The 19,873-nt window shown below is 40.5% G+C and overlaps 1 protein-coding gene across 1 annotated transcript in view; it reads right to left on the bottom strand.

Moving 5' to 3' along the window:
* SS18L1 (SS18L1 subunit of BAF chromatin remodeling complex) overlaps positions 1–19,873 on the bottom strand; it is a 34,691-nt gene that overhangs the window by 8,925 nt on the left and 5,893 nt on the right. Inside the window, exons 2-7 of the mRNA XM_007668726.3 lie at positions 13,844–13,920; positions 7,417–7,501; positions 5,199–5,343; positions 3,140–3,337; positions 1,226–1,390; positions 84–185 (exon numbers count right to left, since the gene is read on the bottom strand). Coding sequence (XP_007666916.2) covers positions 84–185; positions 1,226–1,390; positions 3,140–3,337; positions 5,199–5,343; positions 7,417–7,501; positions 13,844–13,920 — 772 coding nt within the window. The remainder of the gene's footprint in view (positions 1–83; positions 186–1,225; positions 1,391–3,139; positions 3,338–5,198; positions 5,344–7,416; positions 7,502–13,843; positions 13,921–19,873) is intronic.

Genomic DNA, 19,873 nt, shown 5'->3' with positions numbered 1-19,873 from the left:
TTCGCAGCATTTAAGTCAAACATGTATTTAAGAGCAGAAAAACATCCAGAGAGATTTCCATCCCCAGCACACAGCATAGTTACCGTCTGGATAGTATTGCTGATTCATTGGCTCTGATGTGCCTTGTCCATGGCTGTATTGCTCACTGTAATACTCTTCTTGCCCCATATACTGCTGAGAAGAACCTGCAAACCAGGGAAAGACCCATCGTTTTTTAAACATCTATCAAAATAAGGGAATATTTTAAGGATTTAAATATTTTTTGAGAGTCAAACTTAGAGATTGTCTGGGAGAACTGAATTTTACAGGTTTGGTGCTCTTCCCAAGAAATTTTCTTCTAGGTCAAATAAAATGGCTTTGACAGATCTCAAAACGTAAGCAATTAGATTCAAATTGTGTAGTCAACAATAAGACAAAATGCCCAGGGACAAGAAAATGATAGTAACAATCAATCTTTTTCCTTTTATTCTGAGTTCATATAATCAGTTTGGCCAAATGAACACCAAATCTAGGATACTACAAAGAAAACCTCATAAGAAAACCTCATTAGAGAAGCAACATGGCTCAGTGGAAAGAACCCGGGCTTAGGAGTCAGAGGTCATGGGTTCTAATCCCGACTCCGCCACTTGTCAGCTGTGTGACTGTGGGCAAGTCACTTAACTTCTCAGTGCCTCAGTTACCTCATCTGTAAAATGGGGATGAAGACTGTGAGCCCCACGTGGGACAACCCGATAACCATGTATCTACCCCAGTGCTTAGAAAAGTGCTCGGCACATAGTAAGCGCTTAACAAATACCAACATTATTATTTTAAGAAGTACCCAGACCTGAAGCAAATTGCCAGTATTTTATGGTTGCATATTAACACTTCCCTTTGCACTCCACCATTCCTCGGCTATCGTTTACTCAAGAATGCACTTACTGCACTTCCTCCCCTACGGAATTTTATAATCCAAATGTTTATTAGTAGGTTTTGAATTCATTTCTTATTGCTTTCCATACAAAGCTGTGATATATATGGATATACATTTAGATAAAGACATGTGCAACATATTTATAAAACTCAGCTGTTGGGAACATTCAAAACTAAAGTCTGATTAGGGTGAGCCCCCTGGCAGTTCACTGATTTCCCCTGCCTGACTGATTTGTTAGATTATTCCTTGTCTAGTTTGCAAAGAAAAAACACCGTATTCTTTCTGAGGGGGAGCAAAACCTTTAGCTTTTACCTTGCTGTGAGGGTCTGTAAGGGCCCATGGGCCGCTGTCCCATCATGCTGTTGCCTTGGTTGCTCTGGCTCATCATGGCGATTGAGGACTGCCCTTGGTAATGTTGGGTCCCTCCTTGTGCTGAATTGTAATGTGATGTTGCCGCTTGCTGGTGCATCATGGAGACTACACAACACATAAAGGGGAGATCACTATTTTCTCCCACCTGAAGATATGCCCTCAAAGGAAGACTATAGCTTTCGGTTACACTGAAATCTTCCACTCTTTTCCTAACCACTTCCCCAAAATGAAACTATGAAATGTAATAATTACCCCCTTCCAATATCCATCCAAATTACATATTCTCCCACCCGAAGATATGCCCTCAAAGGAAGACTACAGCTTTCAGTTACACTGAAATCTTCCACTCTTTTCCTAACCACTTCCCAAAAATGAAACTATGAAATGCAATAATTACCCCCTTCCAATATCCAACCAAATTACATTTCTTGCATATTAACCTAAACCAATATCCTACTAGATAGTCAGATCACCTCATCTTTTTTGGTCAGTTATTATAAAAGGCACCAACACTCCTACAACTGGAATATAACATACAGCAGGATTACCAAAGGGGACTTTATTTTTCCTCTAGAAATGTCTTTAGTCTCACAGTACCTAACAGTCTCCTATCGTCTATAAAAAGCCTCTTTTAAATGAAATTTCTCTTCCAATAAACACCACCTTTCTCATGTTGGTGGTCCCCATGGTGTTATATATAAATCTGATATTTACATGAAGAACTACTAAGACATTCTGGCTAAAGCTTACAGTAACTTTTCGGGAATTCTTAAATGGACAATATGCAGTTTTAGGCAACATTATCTCTGGGTTTAACCCTAAAGATTATCTCTCTACATCTTCTACACAAACAAAAAAGATTGTTTTATGTCACGTGCATAAAGAGAAGCAGAAAAGCAACATAGCCAAGTGGACAGGGCATAGGCCTGAGAATCTGAAGGACCTCCCAAGCTCCATACTTCACTCTACTGCCTGGATTATTTTCTACAAAAACATTCAGGACACATCACCTTGCTCCTCAAAAAACTCCAGTGGTTGATCCATCCACCTCTGCATCAGACAAAAACTCCTCATCATTGGCTTTAAAGCTCTCTACCACCCTGCCCCCTCCTTCCTCACCTCGCTTCTCTCCTTCTACAACCCACTCCGCACACTTGGCTCTTCTAAGGCTAACCATCTCACTGTGCCTCGATCTCACCTATCTCGCCACCGACCCCTAGCCCACGTCCTGCCTCTCTCCTGGAATACCTTCCCTCCTCAAATCTGACAGACAACTACTCTCTCCTGCTTCAAAGCCTTACTGAAAGCAAATCTCTTCCAAGAAGGCTTCCCAGACTAAGCCCCACCTTTCCTCATCTCCCACTCCCTTCTGTGTTGCTCTGTCTTGCTCCCTCTACATTTCCCTCTTCCAACTCCACAGCACTTATATACATATTTATTTGTATTGATATCTGTCTCCCCAGCTCTAGCCTGAAAGCTCATTGTGGGCAGGGAATGTGTCTATTTATCGCTGTACTGTATTCTCCCAATCACAATAAATACAACTGAATGAATGAATGAAAAAATACAATTGAATGAATGACCTAGGTTCTAATCCCTGCTCTTCCACTTGTCTGCTGTGTGACTTTGGGCAAGTCACTTCACTTCTCCTCAGTTACCTCATCTTTCAAATGGGGATTAACACTGTGAGCCCCAGGTGGGACATGGGATTTGTCCAACCTGATTAGCTTGTATCTACCCCAGCACTTAATACAGTGCCTGGCATAAAAACAAAAAACAAAACAAAACATGCTTCATCTCCAGAAGCCATCAGAGAACTTTAAAACCCAAAGCAAAGGGAAGGAGATGGGCTACCTGGGTTAGACTGCATGTTGATATTTGTTCGAGACACATAATTGCCTATTGATCCTTGACCTTGCATTGGCACGTTCTGAGACGCAGGCACAGTGTGGCTATAACCGGGCCCCGTACCATGGCTGCTGACGGTCATGCTCATGGAAGTGGTTGGCATGGTATTCTGAGCTGACTGCTGCATGGACACATGGCTGGGACCTGGTGGAAAGTGGAAAAAAACCCAGATATAAAATAAAACTACATTTGAATAACACATATTAGGTGCAGAGTCCATAACCCCTAAGCACTGGGGCCCCCATCTTTATACTTCCTGAAATATATTTTAATATGTGTCTTCCCTGCTGGATTGTAAGCTCCTTATGGGCAGGTTATGCCTAGTTAGTCTATTTTACTCTTCCAAGTGAACTTCCAAGTTCAGTACTACGCACACAGTAAATGTTCAATAAATACCACTGATTCATTGTAAATATTGGGTGCTTTTTCCAGGAAATGCTTTTTATTTGGCCAACCAACAGAACCCTTCATTTCAATAAACTACAATTCTCAGTAGTTGGTTTTATATTATGGCTTCAGGCGGGCAAGGAATGAGTCTGTTATATTGTTATACTGTACTCTCCCAAGCGCTTAGTACAGTGCTCTGCACACAGTAAGTGCTCAATAAATATGACTGGCTGACTGACAGGAGGATGTGCTAAATAATTCTCCTTAGGGGATGCTAAGCATCATTTTATGGTACCTAGCAGAGAACATGAAGTGTTTTGTGAACCTCCTTCGATTTTCCCACACTGCCCACACGACCACATGTGAAGCAATACTTATTTCCCCATGCTTTCCTTCTGGTTTTTCTTGGAACATAATTTGTAACACGTTTAATCTATGACAGGGATTTGTTTTGTTTTCAGATGGTTTTGGATGCATTAATTTCTCTCTCTCCCATCCTGCCACTCCCACTTGCCCAATCACTTCATTTTCACATTATTCTGGGAAAGGTTTCACATTTCCACCTTTCAAAGATTTCCTGCAACAGTGAAAGCAGATGGGGTCCTTTTTACTAAGCTCCAGCCGGCCTTGTGTGGTGGGCCCTAGGAAACCCTCAAGGGGAATGTGAATATATATCTACTAGACAGCAGAAATTGGGGTAGATACAAGATCCCTCAGTTTTGTTAAGGTGAGGAACGGTGGTATGGGGCAGGAATAATTGGGGTAGGAAAGAGAAGCCATGCGAACACTGAACTAATGAGCATTTCTGCGAACCCAGATATTTTTAGCCCACTTGTAAAGATGTATTAACATTTACATCCATTTCAAAATGCTCAATGCTGCACATAATCGCACAGCCACAAATAAGGAACAACTAGCAGATTAATTTCACAATAAATAATGAATATTTAGATTTTTAGGAACAAAGTGACACTATAAGAAGGTAGGAGAATTTCCAAATTCTGAAAATCTTCACAACAGATTTTTTTTTTTGCTTTCAGGAAACAGACAGGAGGCCTAATAAAAAACAGCAAAGTTTTGAATAAAAGAGAAAATGGAGGTGCCATATACTGGAAAATGAAGCCTTTGCTAAATTCACCAATTACTCTGCAAAATGGAGGATAACAACATCTTGGCCTTTGCTTTGGAAAATGAATACAAAGCAATTACCTTTAATATTTTATCAGCGTATTTTTAGAACTTTATATTATCCAAGATACCTTTTAAAGCAAATTAACTCGTTTGACAACGGATTTTTTGCTTCCTTTTTTTTTTTTTTAAAAAAAAAAGAGTATTCCCTAAAGAAAGAGAATGTTAAATTTCAAAATCAATATATATACAGGTAATCATTTGCCTCCTATCAAAATACAACTAATCTATGGACTGAAACCTTTGTGGGACCACGATTCCTAAACCCTAGCCAGGTTGGGGTATTTCAGCATGTGTTTGTAAATTCCCAAATGCCTGAAAGGTGAGCTCTGCAGTCATAAAAGATCTCCATCCCTAAGTATACTCTGCATTAATCATTTTGTTGCCAAGCAACTGTAAAGCAGCACAAAGGAGATTCTCCCGTACTCACCATTACTAATCTGACTCTGCATAAGAGAAGAAGGAGGAAGGCCTGTCCCAATTGCCTCGCTCAGATTGCTCTGGGAATGGAGAGATTGGTTCGATCCACTTTGAGTCATTCCTCCTGGACCCAGATTCATGTTTTGTGTTGGTGGCTGAAGACAACCAAAGGAGTTTTGTTTTTTAAATCACGGACTACTTAAAAAGACTCCGACCGAAAAATAATCACACAAGGATACACTGGTTCAAATATCAATAGGCGTCTATATTTTTAGAAAGATTAGTTTGGTTAAAGTCAAATCATAAATCATGTGTACTTCCTTGAAAATGTTTGATGTATACTAAATACTAGCCGCTAAGCATGTTGACAAAATGCTCTATTGAAACCTTTTTGAAACAAGCAAATTTATTTTTCACCTAAGAGAGACTGGATATACAGTAAATTTGTAACTAGATAATGTCCATGCATAAACCAACTATCATTTACTTTCAAATTTATATCTGCAAAAATAGAAGAATTGTTCAAAGCAGTGTAACCTCACAGTAAAGGTATACAAATGCATATATGCAATTACCCAAACAGAAAAATCTGTATGCTCATTAAATATTTACAATTATTGAAAAAACAGAGACCAAAACATTTACTTTCTTCAAACATTTCTGTCAGTATGATCTCAACTGTAGAGCTGTAGGATGGAAAAATGTTCATTATCTCCTTGGACATCTGATTTTCACCATGGACCATTGATGGTCAACCATGGACCACTGATGTTCAACCCAGATAAGCAACTGGATTTCACTTTAGCAATATAACATATTTTATTCGCATCCACTGTAACAAGGTACAAATAATTCAAAGAAAGAAGTGGTCGTTTATAATAATGTTGGTATTTGTTAAGCGCTTACTATGTGCAGAGCACTGTTCTAAGCGCTGGGGTAGATACAGGGTAATCAGGTTGTCCCACGTGAGGCTCACAGTTAATCTCCATTTTACAGATGAGGTAACTGAGGCACAGAGAAGTTAAGTGATTTGCCCACAGTCACAAAGCTGACAAGTGGCAGAACCGGGATTCTTATGACACTTCAGGGTCTTAGTTTTACAAAGTGAACGGGTTATGGTGACAGAAATAAAAATTACTTATTACTGTATTACTGCAAACTCATCTGCATCTTCTGATCTACCTAAGGTACTGTTTGAATTCCATAAACGCATCATTCGCCAGGAAGATTGATGATGAAAATCAGGTCATAAAAATTACAGTGGAAAACAACTTCACACTACATTCAGATGCTAATAGATGGTTCTACTACAACGTTTGCTTTCACTGTGTGTTTTAAATAGAACACTCTTACAGAATTAACAGGCATCTGCCTGGCTTCAGCTGATGGAAGAAATGGTTTTACACATTATTGTATTAGATTTGAGGTGAGTACAACACAAGTTTTTAAGCACTGCCATTCTAGCTGAAGGAATGGCAACACAGAGGCAGGCTTCAATTCCTGAGAGAGGAACCACACTTGCTCAGGATTACAGGAGTGTCCCTCTAGACTGACCTTACTCCTAAACTAATGGGTTCCTTTCAGTCTATTGCTCATGCAAGCCTGCCATAAGTCCATTTTTATATACCTGCTGCCCTGGGCCTTACTCTCCAAGGCTTTCTTTTCAATTAATCTGGGGGGCTTGTGAGCCCCTGTGCTGCCTCCCAGATCAATGGGACTTCCCTTCACTCTAAATGAGGGCTGGATTTCCCTATTTTGTCTTCAAAAATCAAACCGTTGCCAAATTCACTCACCTGTCACAATACTCCAGCATAATGATCAGATAACCGTCTCAGCCTCTTTAATTTTCGGCTGGTGACCTCTTCAGAAGAGAAGCCCTCAACCCCATGTCTGGGGTGGAAAACACTGAATGTAATCTCATTAAACTTAAAGAGAAAGACCCTTGACTATAAAGGGCTTCACAGATAAGTAGTGTAATTGAATGGAAAAACAGCACTGTAATCACTCCTCATCATCTGCCATTTTATACTAGGAGGATGTGGTATTTGTTAAGTGCTTACTATGTGCCAATCAACTCCGTAATTTTTTTTTGGAGGGGGGGAGGATCAGTTTTTTACTATCATAAAATCTTTTGAAAAAGACTAGAATGTACAGAAACTTTAACACTGAATTATTCAAGGAGTCTGCTCCTTTTGGCAATGAAAAATGAATTAAATGTTGATACTTACAGCAGGAAGCAGGGACTGCATATTCTGGTTAGAATCTGCTATTGTTGCCAAGTAAACCAAGTTTCTGTGCAAGATTTGTTGATATCTATAGAATAAGGAGTAAGCTTATTTAGGACACCGTAAGCAATTCTAAACCTTTCCATTTCCGTGAATTCACTACTGACTCACGACCGACTGAATTTTAAGGACAGCCCATTTATCTTAGATGCAAGCACAGAAATAACAAAATAAAGTTATCCTCCCCTAAAATGGCATTTAAAGGTGTCAGTGGAGAGTATAATTTTACCGTTATGCCCTGGACAAGTTAGAAATAGAGGGATCTGTCCGAGTGTACAAACAGAATTCTGAAAGCACAGGAGGAAGGGACTGCTGTTGCTCCTCAATCAATCGAATAATCAATTAGTGATATTTATCAAGCACTTACTGTGTGCAAAGCACTGTTCTAAACCATTGGAAGAGTACACTACAACAGAGTTGGTAGACACATTCCCTGCCCACATGGAGCGTACAATCTAGAGGGGGAGACAGACATTAGTATAAATAGATAAATTATGGATTTATAAACTCTGGCCATCCTATTGAAGGTGGCTGATCCACTGTCTTCCAGAAGTGAGAAAAGCTCACATCAGGAATAGCGCATGCCATCTGAAAAGCCCAGTGAATCATCTTTCCTTTTTTTTTCAATCTTGAAGCCTGCCTGCCATGTGACCAAAAGGTGGAGAACCTATTGTGCTCTTCTTCCCATGATCTGGCTTGGAGATGTTTTTCCAGGCCTCTTAGTGCAGGTTTTCTGACTACAGTTGACCTTAGTGGAGATTAGCTGGTATGCAGGCTTGAAGGATTTTAAGGGATCTCCCACAGTAAGGAGGTTATCTTTGGGCTGTCAAATTGACATTCAGCCACCTCTGAAATAAGGCTCTTCTTTTAGTGCTTTCCCTCGATAACTGTCCTGAATTTTCATGCTGGTATTTCTTAGGGTTCTCTCCCTTCACGATAACCCCCCATTTTTGTAAAGTATGCACTGAGCGGTATGTGTGAATGCTATATTTTGGGCCCACAGGGACCCACAGTACAGATGACATGTGCTGATAGGTGCAGCTGCCAGGTTTTGCATTCAAGTTACATCTCAGAGGGATCCAGGATCTTTTGATCCCTCCAATTTTCTACGCTCATCATGCTCCATTGGGTATCCATACCCAAACTACCTTCTCTCAACGCACAAGTTAGAACACTCAGTACCACCCTCTCCACTGACCTCAACTCCCTCGCTCTCCTCTCCCTCCATTGATCTCTTATCACTAAGTCTCAATCCTGGGTCATCTCCACAGAATGCTTCCTCCGCTCATGTGCATGAGCTGCAGAGAACTGCTGGTCAAACTCCGGACCTCAGGGCTGACTCATCCAATTTTAATTCACCCGAAACTGCATTCCTCTGCCTGGCAACATTACTTCTCCATCTTTATTGACTCCCATGCCTACTGCCTGTTCCAGATGTTTCACACATCTAACTTCCTCCTCAAAACCCCTGTCACCCACCCCATCTCTTGCCTCTAATGAACTGGCCATGTACTTTACTGATAAAATTGAAACCATCAGGAGTGATCTTCCTAAAATCTCCCCTGCTTCATTCCATTTCCTCCTTCCTCCTGTCCCTTCAACTCTCCCAGCAGTATCTTTCCCAACAGGATCTCAAGAGGAGATCTCCTGCCTCCTTTCAAAATCCACCCCCTCCATGAGTGCCTCTGATCCCTTCCCTTGCAATTTAACAGAACCCCTGGTCCCTCCCTTCTTTTCTCCTTGACCGCCATCTTCAACCATTCATTTTCTAATGGCTTCTTCCTGCTTTCAAACATGCTCATGTATACCCTATCACACAAAAACTCTCCCTCAACCCCATGGCTCTCTCCTGTTATTGCCCCATCTCTCTCCTTCCATTCTTCTCCAAACTCCTTGAGCACTTCCTCTCCTCGGTCCCCCTCAAATTTGGCTTCTGCCCACTTCAGAAACTGCCTTCTCTAAATTCACCAATGATCTCCTTCTAGTCAAATCCAATGTCCTCTACTTCATCCTAATCTTCCTTGACCTCTAAGCTGCCTTTAGCACTGTGAACCATCCCTGTCTTCTGGAAAGATTAACCAACCTAGCCTTCACCAACACCATCCTCTCCTGCTTCTCTTCCTAACCCTCTGGCTGCTCCTTCTCAATCTCTTTTGCAGTCTCCTTTCTGCCTCCCACATTGTAAGTATGAGAGTAACTCAAGGCTCAGTTACAGATCCCCTTCTATTCTCCATCTTCATCCACTCCCTTGCAGAAGTCACTCACCCACATGACTTCAGCGACCATGTCTATGCAGATGATTTCCAAATCTACCTTTTCAGCCCTGACTTCTCACCTTCTCTGCATTCTTGCATTTCCTTCTGTCTTCAAGGTATTTCTACTTGGATGTCCCACGGACACCTGAAACTTAACATGTCGAAAACAGACCTCCTCATCCTCATAACCAAACCCTGTCTTTCCTATGTCTTTCCCATCCCTGTAGACAGCACTACTATCCTCCCTGTCTCACAAGCCTGTAAGTTTGACATTGTCCTCGACTCATCTCTCTCATTAAGTCCACATATTCAATCTATCATCAAATCCTGTTAGTTCTATCTTCACCACATTGCTAAATTCTCCCCTTTCCTCTTCATCCAAATTGCTACCAGGCTGATTTAAGCATTTATCGTCTATAACCCTCCTCCTGTCTCTCCAGCTCATACTTCACTGCCGGATAATTTTTCTAAAAATATCATTGAGTCCATGTTTCTCCACTCCTCATGAAACACGAATAGACTCTCATCCACCTCCACATCAAACAGAAGCTCCAGACCACTGGCTTTAAAGCACAAAATCTGATCTCATCCTCCTATCTCACCTTGCGGAAATCCTACTCCAATCCAGCCTGCATGCTTCACTACTCTAATGTTAACCTACTCATTTTACCTCGTTCTTGTTTATTTCTCTGCCGACCCCTTGCCATATCCTCCTTCTGGCCTGGAACACCATCCCCCTTCATACGTGCCAGACCACCACTCTCTCCGCCTTCAAAGCCTTATTAAAATTGCATCTCCTCCAAGCGGCCTTACCCCAACTAAGCTCTCATTTCTTCTACTCCCTCTCCCTTCCATGCCATCTAGGCTCTTGCATCTGTAGCATTTAGGCAGGTGATAATCACCCCACCCTCAATCCCACAGCATGTACATACATAGCCATAATTCATTTTAGTGTCTCTTTCCCCCTCTAGACTGAAAGCTCTTGGTGGGTAGGTAACATGTATACAAATTCTGTTGCTCTGAACTCTCCCAAGCACTGAGTACAAGGCTCTGCACACAGTCAGCACTCAATAAATACCATTAATTGATTAACTGATCCAAGACAGTTCATCATGACCTCAAGGATTGTTACCCAACCTACTGTTGTTAGTGTGAAGGAAAAAGCATCATAAGAACTTAAGCCTGCCAGTAAAATTGGATGGGCTAAAGTGTTTGGATTCAGATGAGCATAAATTGATGCATGCAGTTTTGCATTAGGCAGGGTCAACAGTGAAGGTAATAACCTTCTAGACTGTAAGCTTGTTGTGGGCAGGGAATGTGTCTACCAATTCTGGTATATTTTACTCTCCCAAACACTTAGTACAGTGCCTCTGCACACACAAATGCTCAATAAATAGGACTGATAGAAAATTATGTTTTTTTCAGTGTACAAGTTCACATTTAATGGTTTAAATTCCTAATTGTATATGATTAGTACAGATTTGCTACTTGATTATGTATGTTAATAATGACTACACTGCTTTTAAAAATCACCTTTAACACATTTATATCATTTTGATCAATTTGGGGATTGCAAAATAATGTGCTTTACAGTATCTATTAGGGGAAACGATATGCCATTCAGTGCTTTTTGGCTTTACAGATTTTCATGTAACCAATTAAGAGCACTAATTGAAGTTTTTCACTACTGAAATTTTCCAGCCATTTAAAGGGATTCAAACCTCTACTAAGTGAATACTTGGGCAGAAATATTGTACTTATATTTCCAGAGAATGATATTACCCTTTTTAAAATCAAAGCAGCTACCCTTCTAACTGTTCCCTGACTCACTATATCAAAGGCTGATAAGTAGCAATCTTAGATCAGTTCCAGTAAAGTTGAATGCATTTGGAGCCATCTGTGAACTATCCACATGTTCAATAAAGTCTACCTTATTTTAAAATTTCATAGTTACTTCATGTTGTTTGTTTTGAATATCATTAATCTTCATAGTTTATCACCAGAATAATTGTAATTTGAGACTCTGCAGCTCAGTATGCAAATGTTTAGAAATATGCACCTCTGTCAATTTTTCCAGGACTTCGGCAATTAATCAAATGTTTTGAGGCTAAAATAGGAAATGATTTTAAAATATGAATATTCATTACAAAAACCAGCAATTATTTAATATTAATTTCATTTTCTAAGACATATCTTGAGTATGGTCTCAAAGGCATGTGAATCAAATTAATGAGACTTTGACAATACAGGAAGATTAACATCCTTACTGAAGTTATAAAGGATAGTTTGGAAAAACTTTTTCCCCAATACAGAATTTTCAATCACAGTGAGGTAACTGCTTATGATACTTGCTTTTATCAAACTAGTAAAATCCTCATGTTCTGTAATGGTGCTGATTTGGGGAGGTCTGCTAAATCTCTGTTCTTAATCAATGTTCTTTATTGAGCACTTACTCTTTACAGAGCACTGAAATAGGTATTTCCAGGGATGGATTAAAGAAAAGCATTTTATGGGTAAATTCTGGTGAGGTAGACCTGGGATGCATTCAAGGACTCTACTTTAGCACTCTTACTGTTCTGTAAAAATAGAGTGCTATTGTGAAAAAGTGCTAAAAGAATGTTAGAGTGGGAGACTCTCTTCATATTCATCCTTAACCTCAAAGGAGGTCATGAATCTCGATGGAGGTATCATTTTCCCCAGTCATATTTTTAAATGGCTAGGTTCTTTACTAGTTTCAACAGCCCTCCTCTCAACAAAAGAAGATGTCAGGGGACCAGAGACATTCTGGCTGGGAGGTATTCGATCAAATCAGTCACATTTATTGAGCACTTACTGTGTGCAGAGCACTAAACTCAACTGATGTTTAGCTAATGTATTTATTGTTCACAATCCTTTCAGCTCAAATGCTCACAACGCCTCAAAATTAGCAGCCCAAATTATGATTTCTTCTGCCCCAAGAATATCTGGACAAAAATTATATTGATTATTTTTTAGAGAGTATATTTAATATAGCAACACATATTTCACATTCTCAAATTCCCTAATATCATTTTCCTAGAGAAGCTGGACAGGAATGAAGAAATAAAACATAAAATCCTTACATAGCACAGCTCCAAGAGATAAACATTCACCAAGACATTATTTACCTGTCTCTCTCAAAAACCCCTGAAGTAAATGTTGTCCCCAGGCAGTTGGACAGCTAAGTTTACATTACAGTCAGTGAAAGCTTAATTTTGGGAAAAGACACAAAGGGAAATCAAAACATCGGCTACTTTTTCAGTAAGTGCTTCCAAGGTTTAATGTGAGCACACTCTGACCATATAAGCTCAGGTAATAAGAGAACAAAAAACCTGAAGTAAAGTGGAAGGAAAAATATTGACATTTAAGAAGAATACTAAAGAGCAATGTTAATTTGCCAGTGGTCTGTCCTAAGTACTGCCCACTGCTCGCTTCCCAGCAGCTCAGTATTCAGATCATACCTGCAGGGCATCCAAGAGGGAAAGAGAGAAGGCGTGGCAATAATAACAATTAAGGTACTTATTCAGCACCTACTATGAAACAAACACTGAACTGGGCCCTGGGGTAGCTATAAGATAATCAGTCCCTGTCCCACATGAGGCTCACAGTCTAACAAGTAGGAAGTAGAACTGGCATCGAATCCCTATTTTACAGATGAGGAAACTGGACCACAGAGAAGTTAAGTGACTTGTCCAAGGACACAGAGCAGACAAGTAGTAGAGTTAGGATTAGAACCAGAATCCTCTGATTCCCAGGCCTGTGCTCTTTCCCCTACGACACACTGTTTCTATGGGATGGCTAAGGGAAGAGAGAAACAAATAGGTAATAGAGAAAGTAACAGAATGTCCCCAACCACTGCCCTTCTCCCTATATTTAAAGTATTGTACTTTAAGTGCTTGCCAGAAATCATGTTTAATTATTATGACGAATCTGAGATCTTGAGATTCCCACTTTTCAAGTTTCCATGACTCAATAATCAAAAGATGCGACGTCACAAAACAGTGCTTTCTAAGGACATGACCACGTAAAGTCTTGCTATATAGTAATATTTAATGCAATACTGTAATAATAACAACCCAAAAGTAAATTCTACTTACTGAGTACATTCTGCTGTTTTACCCTTACTCTGGTAGTCCATAATACATTGTATAAGGTGATGATTTTCATCTAGCATCTGAATAAAGACAAAGTAGAGTACATAGAACACTGTTAGGATTTGACAAAAATATCAGTTTATGTTTCCGCTCCTAGGATATTAACTGCTTTTTTCACTTTGCTGATTGAAAAAACCACAGATTCACAAATTATTTTATAGTGATGCAGTTTAGCAGATATACTTATGAGAAAAAGCATATTTGGGTGATTCTTCTCAAGATAAGATTTATGAAGTTATCTTCTTTCTTTGTCTAGAATAGCAAGACTAATTCAGGACCAGAACATATTCTTATAAAAATCACCCTTTCCTCAGACTGATTAAAGATTCAAAGAAAGCATTCAAGTGGGGAAATTCATTCAATCATATTTATTGAGCGCTTACTGTGTGCAGAGCACTGTATGAAGTGGTTAAATAAAATACTTTAATTACACAAAAGATACGCAACTGCTTTTCTTTATTTTTTATAATTTACATATAAGTAACACTTTTAATCTCCTGAGATCCCAGAAACGTAAAAATAATAATGGTATTTGTTCAGCGCTTACTACATGCAAGGCACTGTACCAAGTGCTGGGGGGAATACAAGCAAATCGGTTTGGACAGAGCCCCTGTCCTGCATTAGGTTTACAATCTTAATCCCCATTTTACCGATAAGGTAACTGAAGCACAGAGAAGTGAAGTGACCTGCCCAAGGTCACACAGCACACAAGTGACAGAGCCGGGATTAGACCCCAGGACCTTCTGTCTCCCGGGTCTGTACTCTATCCACTAGGCCATGCTGTTTCTCAGTTTCATCACTGAAATCTAGCAACTAGTGGAGTTTTGCTGTCTGGAAGACAACTGACGCACATGGAATAATCTCTGCAAAGGGGAAACTCCAAGCCAGGATACAGTGTTAAAGCTCTTTAACTGCACTGCCAAATTCTTCAGCTCCAGATTCATTTCCTTCATTTCCATAAATTCAGATTTTTCTTTTTTTTCTTTTAATTTAAGCAATTATGACTCATATTCAAATCCTTCATTTAAAACCTTGCAAATCTCTCACTTGGACCAGTAAACATCTATGGCAAATAAGGTCATCCTATCATACACCTTGGAAAGTCCTACATCTTATTATTCTCAAAAAGTCTCCTATCAATGGAAAGAATCAAGAGTTCTTATGATTCTCAAAGTCTCCTATCAATGGACAGAATCAGGAGTCTTGACGCTTTGTTTTGAATATGGGGGAAAACTTGGGGCAGAACTTTGAAGGGTTGGGACACAATCAATCAAAGCTATTTCCTGAACACTTACTGTGTGCAGAGCACTGTACTAAGCACTTGGTACAGTGCTCTGCACCCAATAAGCGCTCAAAAATATGACTGAATGAAAAGTACCATACGGAGTTGGTAAATACATTCCCCGTCCACAACGAGCTTACAGTCTAGAGGACATTAAGGGGGTTTTGATGTCCTTCAAATCTTCGGCCTTCAAGAAAAGGTGACGCAAAACCCCAGGTTTTAGCATCCTGAATCCTTTAACTTCTGTGACTATAGTTATTAAAACATCACGATTCCAACTGTTTCCAAATTGTTTGTCGCATCTCGAAATGGGCAAAACGCCACCAGATGGAGCTGTTCTAATTAAAAGTTGAGGTTTGGATTTCGAAAAGTTTTAAAAAAGACACACTCAGTTTGGCCAGACCGCTTGTTTTCACTCTGAGATTGGGATGGGTGCCAGGCCATGTGTTTTTCCTCTGAATTTTGGATGGGATGGGACAGCAGAATTAGGGAATCTTCTTCCCAAAATGCGCATCTGTCTGGATAGCCCTGTGCCCATTTCTGATGCCAGACCTGAGGTGAGTTTTACATCCATAATTTGTCTCAACGCAAGATTCGGCAAGAACGCCACCCCCACGTTACATGAGAACTGAGTCCATATGTGCTCAAGTTCATGAAAACAAAAATATTCCCAGATCCTTAATTTAACGTCCAATCTGAAATTAATTTTGAAAATGAATGAAATATTGGGAAGGGACAGTTATCTGATCATATGTACTCACACTTCAATCTAAAATACGATCTGTTCAAAGAAAGCTGTCATGTCATCATTCCTGTTCTAATAAGGAGGGTTCATCTCAAAATCAAGATTCAGATATAAATTTTGGACTGTTGCTGGTTCTGGTTTCTGATACCCTAAATTAGGTCAAATCGCTTTAGCACTGTTATGCATGCCAAAGGTGACTGTGATGATGAGCCTTTGGTAGTCATTTGCAAACACCAGAAAGGAATAACATTTCTTTCACAATACCATGCATGTTGTTGTCTGTGAATCAGAAAAAAAGCTAATATAAAATCCGGAGTTAAACCAGATTTTTACTTGAATTCAAATGATAATGAAATTCTCACTTACCCCTAGATATTTACCTTCCCCCTGCCCATAGCTTCACTCTATTTTAGCCTACTCAGCTCTAGTTTGATATTCTACATGCTTTAAAAGCTAACATGTGGAGCTTATTTCACTTGAGAGAGCACAGTTTGAAATCTGCATTACTGGCTAAGCTGAATCCGAATCCACAGGACAGTGTGTCTCTCAATATGCTCTTGCTCTTTGGAGTAGCTTCTTCAAAAGATAAGGAAAGTAAAAGGGATAAGCGCTGAATAACTAAACACCAATAAAAATTGTCCTAGAAGAGAGAAGACTATGATTTATGAGGGTAGGTCTTAATTTGCAGTGATAACCTTGCTTGTACCAAATGTGTTGCATTGTAGAATACAAAAGGTCACCGGGAAATAAAAGAACTGCTTGCTGCTTAAACAGACAAGTCGCATCTCCATCTTAGAATCTTTTTCCTTCTTTTGAAATAATTTCATCTTCAGGAAACCTTTTTGAACTGCAACTGTTTCTTTGTTAGCTAGACCTTTTGTGGCGTGTCCTTTCCCACACCCTTGATGATTTCTGATAAAAATGAACAAGAACACTAAATCGACAGTGATATTTCTAATTGTAAAATATTTTTAAATGATAAAAGTTAAACCTCAGGTTTTACCCCAAACATGAGTTCTTACAAATTTCCCATATCTCTCCTCTCCAGTTCCCCAAAGGACTTTTCTCTTTACTACATAATTTACTACTCTTCCCATATGGGCTGGAGTACACGATTAAAATTCAAGAAATAGATCAAAGGAGGAAAAAATATTCTTAAATCTTTCCTTGTTCTATAGGAATCTAAAAAAGAACCTTTCAAGAGCATCTGGCATAATGTCAAGCACTCTGTATGCACTATTCAATATATAGAAGCTGGTGATAATACAACATTTTATTGTAGGATTATAATAAGGTAGGATGTTCGAGCATTCTATTTTCTCTGCAGATTAGTGCAACACCACTCCAAGACAGTTTAATTGCACAAAGATTGTGCTTTGGTTGATCAGCGCCTGCGACCTCTTCGTCTCATTATTAACTGAACAAAGTCACCACTCTTTATTGTTGTATTGTACTTTCCCAAGCGTTTATTACAGTGCTCAGCACACAGTGAGCACTTAATACGATTGAATGAATTTGCTATGAATAACCCAACCAGAATTCACTTTAATAGAAGAAGATTGTGGCTTCCCTGAATGACATCACAAATACCACTTTGCATCTCTGGGAAACATAGTCGTCAAGTTTGGGAAAGTGAGAAAAGTGGGTGTGCAGTTAAACTGGGAAAAAATGTTGCTCTATATTTGAATCACCTGGACCAGATGGCAGCTACCTAAGAGTTTTGAAGGAATTTAGGAGGGAGACTGCAGCATTCCCGGTGACCTGTATGCCTGCTCAATGGGAGGACAACAGATCGTCAACAGACTCCAATCTATAGGAGAGCCAGGAGTGATCCTGGGAATTACAGGCCAGTGAATCGCACATCTAAAATAATACCATAACTAAGTTTAGATTCAGTTATATGTAACCAGAAATCTAGGTATGCTAGGGAGGGGATGGGGAGTGGGGGGAAGGCAGAGAGAGGAGGAGGGAGACAGCACACAAAAGGGAGGGGGACAAAGGAAGGGAGAGGGAGAAATTGATCAATCAATGGTATTTACTACATGGTTACTAAGTGCTTGGGAGAGTATAAGGCAGTAGTCGGAAGGGAAAATGGGGGAAAAGAGTGAGTGGGGAAGAGGATGGGAAAAAGGAAAGGAGAAAGAGGAGAGGGAAGAAGGGGGGGAAGGAGGTGGTAGGGATTAGTGGGGAGAGAAGGCCTGGCTTCTGCCACTACCCACCCCTAAGCATTTCCAAAAAATCACCAGGTCCATCCCAGCCCAGCAGGATTCCTGGTGCCATTGGCCAGGACAGGGGAAGCCCCACTCTTCTCTCCAGATGATGGCAGCAGAGCTCCGGAGAGGCAGTGGGGACCCCTGGAAATTCGGCAGCAAACCTTCCACTGGCCCTGGGGCAGAACCATTCCCACCACGGTGGCCACTAAGTGGCCACTAAGAACAAGGAGTTGAAGAAGAGGTACAACCTCTACTCCACTTCCCTGCTCCTTCTTTTGGGCAGCAGCCACCTTGGCTGTCTGGGACCCCGCTCCACCACCCAGCTGAAAGCGCTTTAGGTGGCAGGCAGGAACTGTAAAATTCCTGCCTAAAGCAGTTCTGTTACCATTAATCATTGAGCATTTAGAAAACCAAAACCTTTGGAGGAAAGGCAACACGGTTTCTGTAAGGGAAACTATGCTTCACTTGCCCAGTGGAATTCTCCCAAAGTGGGTAGGGAACGTGTCACCAAACACTGTTGAACTGTATTCTTCCAAGCGCTTAGTACAGTGCTCTGTATAGAGTAAATGCTCAGTAAATACCATTGATAGTCGGACTGATGGAAGGGGGCCACTAAGCATGTGGCAAGAGGTGAACCAGTGAGCAAAATAAGCTTATATTTTCGTGAAGCCTTTGACAAAGTTCCACACCTTGAGAATGTTAAATAATCATGGGATTGAAGGTATGTTTATCAAGGAGAGAAAGCTGAATAAAAGATGGGAAACAAAGGTTAGACACAAATGCCCAATTGGGAAATGGAGAAGTGCCCAAAAAGTGGCCAGAAAGCTAAGGGAGCAACGCTCCACTTTTGACTCTTGGGTGCTGTCCCCCTCTCCTCACCCTTACAGGGCTGGTGTTCCTGTTTGCTGTGGAGCTATTCACAGTCAGGGCTCTGCCCCGAAACGTGTGCAGAAAATATAAATGTCTTTTGAACACAAACATGACCCCACTGGCAGAGAGAGCCTAACCATGTAGGTAGGATGCTCAATAGATAAGTCTTAATAATAAAAATCGTGGTATTTGGTAAGCACTTACTATGGTTCAAGCACTGGCCTAAGCTCTGGGGTAGACACAAGGAACTCATATCGTAGACAGTCTCTGCCCCACATGGGCCTGCAAGTCTGAGTATGAGGAAGAACAGGGATTGAATCCCCATTTTACAGATGAGGAAACTGAAACAAAGAGAAGTGAAGTGACTTGCTTTAGGTTCACACAACAGATGAGAGACGGAGTCAGAATTAGAACCCAGGTCCTCTGACTGCCAGGCCCTTGCTCTTTCCACTAAGCCATGCTGCTCCTCCAACTCACTGACCAGCGTGGTTAGGTAATATTCCTTCCTCTCCCATGCCCTTTTCTGCTTCCCAGCGGAGGGCAGGAGTATTCCTCTGACCTACTTAAAACCAAGCTCTTTCTCCTTTCCCTAGCCTGACCTCTACAGCATGTGTGGTGTGACCTTCTAAGAAGACCATTTATAGAAGGCTCTATTTGACTATCCACCTACTGTTGAAGAGAACACATGCTGCCTTACCAAGCTGTGGATTTCTGCCACTATTAAATCAAGCCAGTTGAGGCTGTTTGAGCAGCCTTCTTAGATCCATTTTTCGGTAGTAATATGTGCTGACTTAGCTTCGTCCTAGTTTCCTAGGACCAGCTACAGCCATACAGTACACTGGGGCCTTAGGGAGGTGTTTTGA

This window comes from Ornithorhynchus anatinus, chromosome 8 (genome assembly GCF_004115215.2).
Source record: "Ornithorhynchus anatinus isolate Pmale09 chromosome 8, mOrnAna1.pri.v4, whole genome shotgun sequence".
Lineage (NCBI taxonomy): Eukaryota > Metazoa > Chordata > Mammalia > Monotremata > Ornithorhynchidae > Ornithorhynchus > Ornithorhynchus anatinus.
Note: the sequence above shows the minus strand (reverse complement) of the source record. Positions and strands in the feature narration are given on the sequence as shown.